The 13,133-nt window shown below is 43.5% G+C and overlaps 1 protein-coding gene across 1 annotated transcript in view; it reads right to left on the bottom strand.

Annotated features, from left to right (window-relative positions):
• Positions 1–8,184, bottom strand: part of SH3TC1 (SH3 domain and tetratricopeptide repeats 1) — a 36,575-nt gene extending 28,391 nt beyond the window's left edge. The window contains exons 1-2 of the mRNA XM_075260344.1: positions 8,161–8,184; positions 493–802 (exon numbers count right to left, since the gene is read on the bottom strand). Coding sequence (XP_075116445.1) covers positions 493–751 — 259 coding nt within the window. The 5' untranslated portion in view covers positions 752–802; positions 8,161–8,184. The remainder of the gene's footprint in view (positions 1–492; positions 803–8,160) is intronic.
• Positions 8,185–13,133: the final 4,949 nt, after the last annotated feature.

Here is a 13,133-nt window from a genome sequence, read left to right as displayed (position 1 = left end):
TAGCCTTAAGAATGGCTACCACAGGAGTGTACTGCGTATGCTCACGTAAGCGACCACGAAAAAAGAGGCCGCCCGCATGTGCAGGCCCGATGGCAGAGCCGACTTGCGCATGCGTAGATGTTTGACCCCCAGCGCCGGAAGAAGACGCATGAAGAGGCCGTTCCAGAAGAAGACGGAGGCGTCGCTGGAGAGTTCTCTCGCAGCATTGGGGATGCTGCAAGAGAACTCATTTGCATACCAAAGAAAATCGGCATTTCTACCGATCGGCGGCGAAGAGAGGCCCAAAAGCCTCTCCACAATATACAAATACACCATTATGATAGATAGCACATGGTAAGTGGGGCCCACATTACCATAAAAATATTTAGTGTACATATTACAGCCACAATACCAGTGGCTCTGGTGAACTAAGGTGTGGTTTAGTGCTGGTCCACCTTGCCTAGTCTTTCAGGTCACTTATATGATTATGAAGGATGAGGCCCAGGCTCTTACCATTGGGTCCTAGAGATGATAAGACCTTCTTCATAGAAGCAACAATGGATCTTGAGCTGTGGACAGCCCCTGTGAGTCCAGACTCCTGCCCTTCTCCATTGGCGCGTTCTTCTACATGTTCTTGACTCTTATCTTCTGATGGTGCTTGGTCTGCAGGCTCCAATGTTGTTTCTACATCCTCCAAATCATCTTCTTCAATGGGGTGAAGTCTGTGCACCCTGGTACAGGAGGGGATGGCTCCTACCTCATCGGGTTCCATAATCTAGTCTGGCCTTGTTATATTTGCATTGTAATAATGGACCCGTCTGGCCTGGAAAATGAAAATCATCCAGGATATTAACTAAAGTATCAGCATCTATGTCTGAAAGTAACAACGTCAAGTAGAAGACCAGGAGTTACATTATAGAATATGTGGAGACACAAGATGAGATCTTTGGACAGAAATCAATAGCATTCTTCGTACCAAGTTACAGCTAGTCTCCGGAGAAAGTCAATGACCCTGGGCGCATTATATGAAAGGAAAAAGCCAGGTTTGGAAAAAGCCATATTTAGATTTGTGGTCAATTAAAGGTTAAACTTTCTGCAGAGTTTTATAGATTTTCTCTAACCATCTTAGCGCCCACAGTCTACTGTCTTGATCGGTTTCCATTGCATAAGACCATGAATGATGGAACTTTCTATGGTCTGGGACTTGTCAGAAACCCAGCCATAATGTCCTTACTGTGGACAGGTTATTAGGCAGGGACACTACATGTATTAGAAGATAACCAAGACACAATAAGGACATCGTGGCTGGTTATCAGGAGGACACTACATGTATGAGAAGATAACCAGGACACAATAAGGACATCATGGCTGGTTATCAGGAGGACACTACATGTATGAGAAGATAACCCGGATACAATAAGGACATCATGGCTGGTTATCAGGAGAGGACACTACATGTATGAGAAGATAACCCGGATACAATAAGGACATCATGGCTGGTTATCAGGAGGACACTACATGTATGAGAAGATAACCCGGACATAATAAGGACATCATGGCTGGTTATCAGGAGGAACTACATGTATGAGAAGATAACCCGGACATAATAAGGACATCATGGCTGGTTATCAGGAGGACACTACATGTATGAGAAGATAACCCGGACATAATAAGGACATCATGGCTGGTTATCAGGAGGACACTACATGTATGAGGAGACAACCCAGACACAATAAGGACATCATGGCTGGTTATTAGGAGGATGCTACATGTATGAGAAGACAACCCGGACACAATAAGGACATCATGGCTGGTTATTAGGAGGATGCTACATGTATGAGAAGATAACCCGGACACAATAAGGACATCATGGCTGGTTATCAGGCAGGGACACTACATGTATGAGAAGATAACCCGGACACAATAAGGACATCATGGCTGGTTATCAGGAGGACACTACATGTATGAGAAGATAACCCGGACACAATAAGGAGATCATGGCTGGTTATCAGGAGGACACTACATGTATGAGAAGATAACCCGGACACAATAAGGACATCATGGCTGGTTATCAGGAGGACACTACATGTATGAGAAGATAACCCGGACACAATAAGGACATCATGGCTGGTTATCAGGAGGACACTACATGTATGAGAAGATAACCCGGACACAATAAGGACATCATGGCTGGTTATCAGGAAGACACTACATGTATGAGAAGATAACCTGACCACAATAAGGGCCCATTCACACTACGGATACGCTGACTGATTCTGAACGTTAAAATACATTCAGAATCAGCGCATATAAAGCAGATCCCATTCATTTCTATGGGAGCCGGCATACGAGCGCTCCCCATTGAAATGAATGGGCTGCTTTTTTCTCTACGAGCGCTCCCATTGAAGTGAATGGGAAGCGCTCGCGTGTAAGGCTCACCCGGCTCATTCCGAGCCGTACACGCTGGCACTTTCCATTCACTTCAATGGGAGCGCTCGTAGAGAAAAAAGCAGCCCATTCATTTCAATGGGGAGCACTCGTATGCCTGTTCCCATAGAAATGAATGGGATCTGCTTTATATGCGCTGATTCTGAATGTATTTTAACGTTCAGAATCAGTTAGCGTATCCGTAGTGTGAATGGGCCCTAAGGACATCATGGCTGGTTATCAGGAGGACACTAAATGTATGAGAAGATAACCCGGGCACAATAAGAACATCATGGCTGGTTATCAGGAGGGGGAACTACATGTATGAGAAGACAACACGGACACAATAAGGACATCATGGCTGGTTATCAGGAGGACACTACATGTATGAGAAGATAACCCGGACACAATAAGGACATCATGGCTGGATATCAGGAAGACACTAAATGTATGAGAAGATAACCCGGACACAATAAGGAGATCATGGCTGGTTATCAGGAGGACACTACATGTATGAGAAGATAACCCGGGCACAATAAGAACATCATGGCTGGTTATCAGGAGGGGGAACTACATGTATGAGAAGACAACACGGACACAATAAGGACATCATGGCTGGTTATCAGGAGGACACTACATGTATGAGAAGATAGCCCGGACACAATAAGGACATCATAGCTAGTTATCAGGAGAGGGAACTACATGTATGAGAAGACAACACGGACACAATAAGGACATCATGACTGGTTATCAGGAGGGGGAACTACATGTATGAGAAGACAACCCGGACACAATAAGGACATCATGGCTGGTTATCAGGAGGACACTACATGTATGAGAAGATAACCCGGACACAATAAGGACAGCATGGCTGGATATCAGGAGGACACTACATGTATGAGAAGATAACCCGGACACAATAAGGACATCATGGCTGGTTATCAGGAGGACACTACATGTATGAGAAGATAACCCGGACACAATAAGGACATCATGGCTGGATATCAGGAAGACACTAAATGTATGAGAAGATAACCCGGACACAATAAGGAGATCATGGCTGGTTATCAAGAGGACACTACATGTATGAGAAGATAACCCGACCACAATAAGGACATCATGGCTGGATATCAGGAAGACACTAAATGTATGAGAAGATAACCCGGACACAATAAGGAGATCATGGCTGGTTATCAAGAGGACACTACATGTATGAGAAGATAACCCGGACACAATAAGGACATCATGGCTGGTTATCAGGAGGACAGTACATGTATGAGAAGACAACACGGACACAATAAGGACATCATGGCTGGAACTTGGAATATAGACAGTTCCTGCATTCATGGTCATATCCATTGGTAATTGATCAACACAATAGATGTCACCACTAAGATGGTTAGAGAAAATCTATAAAATTCTGCAAATTTTTTAATTCTTTATATTAGAAAAAATGTTTCCGTTTTAATTGTCCTCAAATGTGTTATTAGCACTGTCTCTATAGGACTATTATCAGTACTGTCTCCATAGGAATGTTAATAGTACTGTCTCTATAGTACGTTACTAGTAATATAGCTTTACAAATGTTACTAGTACTGTCTCTATACTAGTATGTTGCTAGTAATATATCTTTAGAATGTTACTAGTACTGTCTCTATAGTATGTTACTAGTAATATAGCTTTAGGAATGTTAGTGCTGCCTTTATAGTAATCTTACCAGTTCTGTCCTAGAAATATTACTACTACTGAGTTAGTTTAAAGTGAGATTTTGTGTATAGTAGCATTTTGCCTGTCAGATGTAGTAGGGTTAAGTTTGTTAGATGTAGCACTGGGTTTGTTATCTGTAGCAGGGTTGAATTTTTTCAGGTGCAGTAGTTTGTATTTTTCTCATTGTGATATTACAATATGTTATAGGACAATAAGTATCATCAATCCTATAAATATTTTCAGTTCCTCTCGCTCTTTCCTTTCTGATCTTCCCCTGGCCAGACATCCCTGTGCTTGTGTCCCGGATCATGTCCGCAGTTTATTTTCTGAGCACATTCTGGCACTCAGTACACAGTAAAACAAATACACAGCGGACACATTGCCACATATTAATCGCTCACACCGGCAGCCTGCTAATGTTTTCTTCCTGCGGTTACTTTTTAACTTTCGTGTTTGCTACTCAGTGACAGGTTGCAGCATAGCTAACAATTCAGATTTACATATATACAGTGTTGGCCAAAAGTATTGGCACCCCTGCAATTCTACCAGATAATATTAATTTTCTTCCAGAAAATGATTGCAATCACAAATTCTTTGGTATTATTATCTTCATTTAATTTGTCTTCAATGGAAAACCACAAAAAGAATTTTCAAAAAGCCAAATTGGATATAATTCCACAGCAAACATAAAATAGGGGGAGGACAAAAGTATTGGCACTGTTTGAAAAATCATGTGATGCTTCTCTAATTTGTGTAATTAACAGCACCTGTTACTTACCTGAGGCACCTAACAGGTGGTAGCAATAACTAAATCACACTTGCAGCCAGTTGAAATGGATTAAAGTTGACTCAACCTCTGTTCTGTGTCCTTGTGTGTACCACATTGAGCATGGAGAAAAAAAAAGAAGACCAAAGAACTGTCTGAGGACTTCAGAAGCAAAATTGTGAGGAAGCATGAGCAATCTCAAGGCTACAAGTCCATCTCCAAACACCTGAATGTTCTTGTGTCTACCGTGCGCAGTGTCATCAAGAAGTTTACAGCCCATGGCACTGTGGCTAACCTCCCTAGATGTGGACGGAAAAGAAAAATTGACGAGAAATTTCAGCGCAAGATTGTGCGGATGGTGGATAAAGAACCTCGACTAACATCCAAACAAGTTCAAGCTGCCCTGCAGTCCGAGGGTACAACAGTGTCACCCCGTACTATCCGTCAGCGTCTGAATGAGAAGGGACTGTATGGTAGGAGACCCAGGAAGACCCCACTTCTTACCCAGAGACATAAAAAAGCCAGGCTGGAGTTTGCCAAAACTTACCTGAGAAAGCCAAAAACGTTTTGGAAGAATGTTCTCTGGTCAGATGAGACAAAAGTAGGAAAAGGCATCAACATAGAGTTTACAGGAAAAAAAAGAGGCCTTCAAAGAAAAGAACACGGTCCCTACAGCCAAACATGGCAGAGGTTCCTGATGTTTTGGGGTTGCTTTGCTGCCTCTGGCACTGGACTGCTTGACCGTGTGCATGGCATTATGAAGTCTGAAGACTACCAACACATTGTGCAGCATAATGTAGGGCCCAGTGTGAGAAAGCTGGGTCTCCCTCAGAGGTCATGGGTCTTCCAGCAGGACAATGACCCAAAACACACTTCAGGTCAGCACTAGAAAATGGTTTGAGAGAAAGCACTGGAGACTTGTAAAGTGGCAGCAATGAGTCCAGCCCTGAATCCCATAGAACACCTGTGGAGAGATCTCCTGATGGCAGTTTGGAGAAGGCACCCTTCACATCTCAGGGACCTGGAGCAGTTTGCCAAAGAAGAATGGTCTAAAATTCCAGCAGAGCCTTGTAAGAAACTCATTGATGGTTACCGGAAGCAGTTGTGCGCAGTTATTGTGTCTAAAGGTTGTGCTACCAAGTATTAGGCTGAGGGGGCCAATACTTTTGTCCGGTCCATTTTTGGAGTTTTGTGTAAAATGATCAATAATTTGACTTTTTTTCATTCTCTTTTGTGTTTTTTCATTGCAAGCAAAATAAATGAAGATATTAATACCAAAGAGTTTGTGCTTGCAATCATTTTCTGGAAGAACACGAGTATTATCTGACAGAATTGCAGGGGGGCCAATACTTTTGGCCAATACTGTATATCTGTATATACATATATATGTGTGTGTGTGGGGGGGGGTAAATATATATTTTTAGCATTTTGTGTTACATTTAAGCCCCTTTTTCTGAGATTCCACACATATTTGCAGAATGTCAGATATTGTTAGCCCAACCTAGATGTATCAAAGAGGCGCCATGCTTATGCCAGTCTCTAGTCATAACCACAGTAGTAAATCTTGGGCATTATACCTATAAAGGGGCGCAAGTTGTGGAATCTCAGATGAAGATGGTAGGATCTGCTTTATACTAAATGTACTCATCTGATAAATTGCACATGAAATGCATATGTAATGTAGAGATGTGGCAAAGCTGAGTTTGCCATCTAACACTATTCATCATGATCTTATGACTTGTAACTGGTTGTTGTCCACCAAGCTATAAGTAAACCTTAAAGGAATCCTATCTTTCACACCCTTTTTTTTTCTAACATGTCAGAATAGCCTTAAGAAAGGCTATTCTTCTCCTACCTTTCGTTGTCTTCTCCGTGCCGCCGTTCGCCTAAAATCCCGGTTTTTGTCAGTATGTAAATGAGTACTTTCACCAGCCATGAGAAAATGGCCGCTTACAATACTATGTAAGCGGCTATTTTTCTTGTGGCTGCAAGCATGCGCAGTTGGCTTTGCCCTAGGCCCGAGGCCTAGAAGTTAGAAAACACCGCCGGAAGAAGACGCGGTGAAGACCTCGTTCCAGACAAAGATGGAGACAGTGCTGGAGAGTTCTCTGGCAGCATTGGGACCGCCCCAAGTGCTGTTTTAGCGCTGGGGACCGTCCCCAGTGCTGTGAAAGAACTCATTTACATACCGGCAAAAAAACGGGATTTTAGGCAAACAGCAGCACGGAGAAGACAACGAAAGGTAGGAGACGGATAGCCTTTCTTAAGGCTATTCTGACGTGTTAGTTAGAAAAAAAGGGTTTGAAAGATAGGATCCCTTTAAGCATTCTCTGAGTCACCAGAACCAGCATATCACCCCAGCCCTGCAGATATATAGGTTAGAGTCACCAGAACCCAGAATATCACCCCAGCTCTGCAGATAGATAGGTTATCGTTTTCCCCTTGTGAATCTCTGCCTCAATTGCTGAGATATCAGTGATTTTGTCAATACGTAAATGAGCTATTTGGGGAAACAAGGGTGCTGTCGTTACCCCAAAGAGCTCATTTGCATATTGAAATATACAGCGATATCTTAGCAACTGAGTCATCCTTTCACAAGGGGACAGCACTTTCTGATTCAGGTGACCCTGACCTATGTATCTGCTGGGCTAGGCCCTGGTGACACACTCCCTTTAAGAGAAGGCTAAAGGTTTAGCTTTGTGGAAACAACCAGTTACAGATCGGTGAATGTTGTTAGATGACAAACTCAGCTCATCCGCATCTGTACGTTATGATATGCTGGATTCCCTTTTACTCAGTAAGTTATCATGGTGGAAAACAGAAACAGAACACATTCAGCTCTGCTATACCTGTATCAATAATATTCATCAATAGTCAATAACTCTTACATGTCATAGAGAAAGTAGCCAGTAGTTTTGGGTGCTGAGACCTTCTCATTGTCCCTGATGCCCAGTCTGGTTTTTCTGGCCCTTTGCACTTTTGACCAGGGGTCTCAGCACCAAGATCCCACCGATCCCACCTGCTGTGTTTTATAAAGTGACCATCACACACGTTAAAACAAATGCAGAACAATACACTATTGTTATATAGTGTATATAGTACAATGGTTACAGGTGGCTCTTCTGCGTATACACAATTCAGTAGGGTTTCCTGCAGTCCTATGTAAAACCATATCATATATTGCTGTGACCAACCCAAGTCTGTTGCATCTGACAACCTCAGCTCTGCTGTGTCTATAGGTAAAGGTGCGGTTTGTATGATATAGTATAAATATCTCTTACCTCTGGTGCTCGGCGCTGACTCTCGGTCACAGACTGACAAGCAGCTCCCCAGCACAGCGCTGTGTACAGGACTGCAGGAACTGCCTCTCATACATCCCTTCCTGTCTGACCTCTTTACCTTTCCTGTTGACTGAACTACCCAGAGCTTAGCTCGGACTCTCTAAACTAACAAAGAGTTGACCATTAACATTTACCCAGATGACCATGGCATTCACCAATATTGCATTATTACATGGATAAGTTTCACTGTACATTGCAAAACGGACAATTTGCACATAATCTGGGCAGGATCTGTGTGCGGAGTAAGTAGTTGAATGTAAAGGAGCGCAATCCACAAGCACTGCGATAAGTATATTGATCTTAATGGGGAGTCTCATCAAGACAACCCTATTCATATAACCTAGAGCCGCGATGGTGAACCTATGGTACGGATGCCAGAGGTGGCACTCAGAGCCCTCTCTTTGAGCACCCATCTGTGGAACAGATTATACTGTGTGGGGGCCATTGTGCAGCAGATTATACTGTGTGGAGGCTACTGTGCAGCACATTGTACTGTGTGGAGGCTACTGTAGAGCAGATTGTATTGTGTGGGGGCCACTGTGCAGCAGATTATACTGTGTGGAGGCCACTGTGGAGCTGATTGTATTGTGTGGGGGCCACTGTGAAGCAGATTATACTGTGTGGAGGCCACTGTGAAGCAGTTTGGACTGTGTGGGGGTCACAGTGGAGCAGAAAGCTCTATAAAGCCCCATTCACATGACTGTATTTTGCAGGTCCGTAAATTTCTGCAATTGTGGATCCGTACATTATTAAGGTTAAATTCCCATGTTGGCACTTTGTAAAAAATTAGTGGGTTTTGGGTTGCAGTTTGGGCACTCAGTCTCTAAAAGGTTCGCCATCACTGCCCTAGAGCATATGGACATCATGGAGGGTGGCCCTTTGGCTTGGTTCTTCTTTATGAGCCAGAATGGACAGCCACCAAGTTGTTATTTGACGGACCTTGCGTAATATGAAGCCACCAGTCCATGGGATAGGGTGCCCAAATTTTGTTGACACAGCCACTCCTTCACCTTGGCTGGTATGTCAGTTCTCTATCTTATCACCGATAAGCGCAGCCGTCTATCAGCTGACAGTGCTGACCGGCTGACGCTAATCAAAATGGACTGCCATTGGATTGACCCATCATTTGCATATCCACCAGTGTCAAGCACCCCAACATAAAGTTCCATGTGTGTGCTCCAGCTCTCAAGTTCCTCCTCCTCCTCCTCCACCATCAGTGTTGAAAAATTCTGCTCCTACTAGGCTCGTTTTATCCAAAGGGCCTAATACTCTGCTGGTGCAAGGCTCAAGTCACTTCAAGGGCCTCAATCTCTGCTGGTAGCTCAGCTTAAGGGCCTCTAACTTAATATGGAAGGGTTCACGTGAAGGGCTAGAAAAGTAATTTATGGAGGTTTTACTACATCACACACACACACATACACACACATACACAATGTCAGTTAAGGGGGGGGCTTGTTGGATTCCCCATTGCCTATGCTATCTGTGGTTGTCATGGGCAATGTGATTTAAAGGCGTACATGCTAATGTTTCTTTAGCTTAAAATGTGTCTTTCTGTCCATACTATTGTGGAGGAAAGAAGGTTTCCAAGTATTTTTCCACTTTCATAGAGGTTTTATTCAGTGTGGAATGTGTGTAGTTGTTAGGCTGTGATAGTGGGGTAATAGAGGGTCTTTGGTGTGTTAGATGCCCCCAGACATGCTTCCCCTGCTGTCCCAGTTGCATTCCAGAGGTGTTGGCATCATTTCCTGGGGTGTCATAGTGCACTTAGTGACTCTCCTTAGTCGAATTGGGGTTTCCCCTGAAACGAGCATTTTTTTCCCATAGACTATAATGGGATTCGATATTCGGTTGAATAGTCGAATATTGAGGGTCTACTCGAAACGAATATCGAATATTTCTCTACTTGCTCATCTCTAATAAGGATCACTCCCACAGACGCCACCAGGCTGCTAGGGCATCACCCACCACTTCAGAACCAGGGCTCCCGCTTACCAGATGCCTCAGAAAATACCAGAACCAGCTGACATATTGGTATCAGTATGTCACAGCTCTCCTAACTCACCTGGTCTTGCAGGTTACTGCCTCCTCCTGTGCCTCACTTCATCTCCTTCCATACAGTGTGTGGGAATGGCCTTTACACAGGAAGCCTTCTCCTATGCTGGGTAGCTGGAGCAACTCCTGACATCAAACAGGCTATACCAGGGGTCCTCAAACTTTTTAAACAGTGGGCCGGAGGCAGAGCAGGTCGCACAGACATCGGGAGTGGTGCCCTCCTGGCCCGAGCTCCCCAGGAGCTTCATTATAAATGCACGCCTGCTGGCGTTGTCGGCGGGGCCAGACAGAAGTGCTTGGCGGGCCGCAGTTTGAGGTCCCCTGGGCTATACCATAGTAGAGTAACACACAATTTATCCTTTGGTGCTACTTATGGACGCAACTTAGTTCAGCCTATAAGGAATCATCATGCCATCCCATTCACAAAGGTTCCAGAAAAGTGACTGCATGATGACCTGCACAATATGCATAAAGCAACACAACATATGGAGTACATCATCCAACATAGTGCAAGCACATTGTAACACGTAATCCAGTATAACCAGTGAACTCTATCATGCCAAGTTGTGATGGACCAGTCTCATTTTATAGAGCTTGTCATTCTGGATCAAAATGTAATGCACTTTGATAAAAAAATGTGTCTGCTTTCTGACTGAAAAACCTCTCTAAAGTTCCTGCCACTAGGTGTCTCCCTTCTAGCTAATTTGCAGTCTACTCTGTTACCATTGAAGTCTGTCCCTAGATATGAGATAGAGACAAAACAGAAAAACAGTAATGTAAGGGGGAGGTGCTTTTCCCTCTTCACACAGTGAATACATATGGGAGGGGCTTATTCTACTCGCAACATGTCTGCAAACTGTTCTGTGCAAAGCACTGAACATTCTGCAAATCTCACAGCTTATAATGTCTTCTATGTACTTGCATCTACTTCTGGGATATTACTCACAGCAAGCAGCTTTACTGACTGTGCTCTTTTCCTGTGTAGGGGTCTTTTTAGCTTTGTCATGCCTGCATGTATTTGCTCTGTATTTGCAGTCCAGTGTTCCTGAATCTCCTATATTATGGTCACTTTTCTCAGCTATTTGTTTGTTATTTTACAGTTACTCCTGGCAGAATTACATGTAAAATCAGTAGTAGTAATAATGGATGGGGCAGACTGCTCCTTATTATACACACCCACAGCCTGACCTGAGAGAGAAATGTAAAATGTGCTGCAGCCATAATAAGATTATTAGCTGCAGAAAAGATGATAGGGCACCATGTATGAAGGCTTATATAGTCATAGACCAGACTGCCCAGCAAGACCCTGCACATTTCAAGTTTTCTTGAAAACTCAAGTACCCTTGAAGGTGTCTGTCCACGCCATCTTTCACATATGTTACATGCTTACCACTTCATGAATGACTGCCATGTATTACTGCATTATTATGTTTAGGGTTGCTTCCTTGAGAAAGGAAGTTGTCTTTGTGAGACAACTCAACACATGAAACCCAAGAACAGATTATTTCTTCTCAACATACCTTACTCCTGTCATGTTTTCTTCTCCTTTCTCTTGACTTTCTCTTCCTCAGTTTCAGTTCTGTTTTCAAAGATCACCTTTTTGTATTTTCACAGTCAGAAGATATCAGTGAATATCTATTAGGAAGTACCTATCCTGCCACTAGGGGGAGCTTACTGACTATGGAGTTATAATACTGTGAGCAGTAATAACACAATATACACTAAGCTCCTCGGCTCCCTCTAGTGGTGGTTTTAGGCAACCAGAATTGTATAGTTTGCCTAGTGAAGAGTAGCGAGGGATTTGGAGATCCGTAGCAGAGAAACACCACTATAAGGATATGTTATACAGCACAGATTGTTTGGGGCACACAGGGATTGGTTATACTGCAGTCATGACTCCCAAAGCATGTGAGCAGCCAAACCCTTCAGATTTCATACACTTTGCTCATCCATATCATGTATCCTATATATGCTAGATCTCCACAGTGACCCGACTTTATCCACTATTGCATCCTGTCCTTAATGTTTCCCTATATAAAGAAAAGTCACAAGCAAATAAATGTAGGGTGGCCCCACATATCTAATTTCTGGATAATTTGCTGCCAAGGCACCATAGAATTCAGTGGTGGTCATGTGTGGACACAGGGTCTGTTTCCCCTCCATGCTCATGACTCTTGAGGCAGTTTTCCACCCCCTTGCTTGAAAACACTCCTCTAGGGACGGCACCAGTTCTTGCTACCAATAGCAAAGAGATTGAGACCGTCAGGACCCCTTGCCCCAATGGCCCTATAGTAACTGCATGGTCTTCCTCAATGATATGGTTAATTGGGACACTAAACCCCGATGCATAAGGACCTGTGGGTGGTTTAGTGTCCCAAATAGACCTGGCAGGTCCCTTTCAGATGCAGACTACAAGAATTTTGTAGAAGATGAATAAACACTGAAACCTGACCTATCATTCACACCACCATAGGGACATTTGATAAAATGCTTAAAATATCTCCTCCATCCTTTACCATGCACGGAGAGATTTTGCAGGATCATGGCTTTTTATCAGTCATCGCTATTCTGCAAATCCTGAACATCCAGACATTGTTCTCAAAGAGCCAAACTCAGCAAATATCCCACGTGGTTCCTGAAAGAGCGCTGCAATCCTGGAAATGTCTTGGGCTTTCCATAAACAGGAAAGGAAGTCATCCCTGTCACATTCTTCTGGCGATACCTCCATCAGCAACCTACATAACCCATAGAATATCTGCCTGCAGGAGATAACACTGAAGACTGATGGGTGATAGCCATACAGTATATATGCATACAATAATCCTACAGAAACTACAGGTTGTTGAGAACTCTTAGCCATA

Source organism: Leptodactylus fuscus, chromosome 1 (assembly GCF_031893055.1).
Source record: "Leptodactylus fuscus isolate aLepFus1 chromosome 1, aLepFus1.hap2, whole genome shotgun sequence".
In the NCBI taxonomy this organism is placed as follows: domain Eukaryota; kingdom Metazoa; phylum Chordata; class Amphibia; order Anura; family Leptodactylidae; genus Leptodactylus; species Leptodactylus fuscus.
This window is presented reverse-complemented; position numbering and strand designations above follow the sequence as displayed.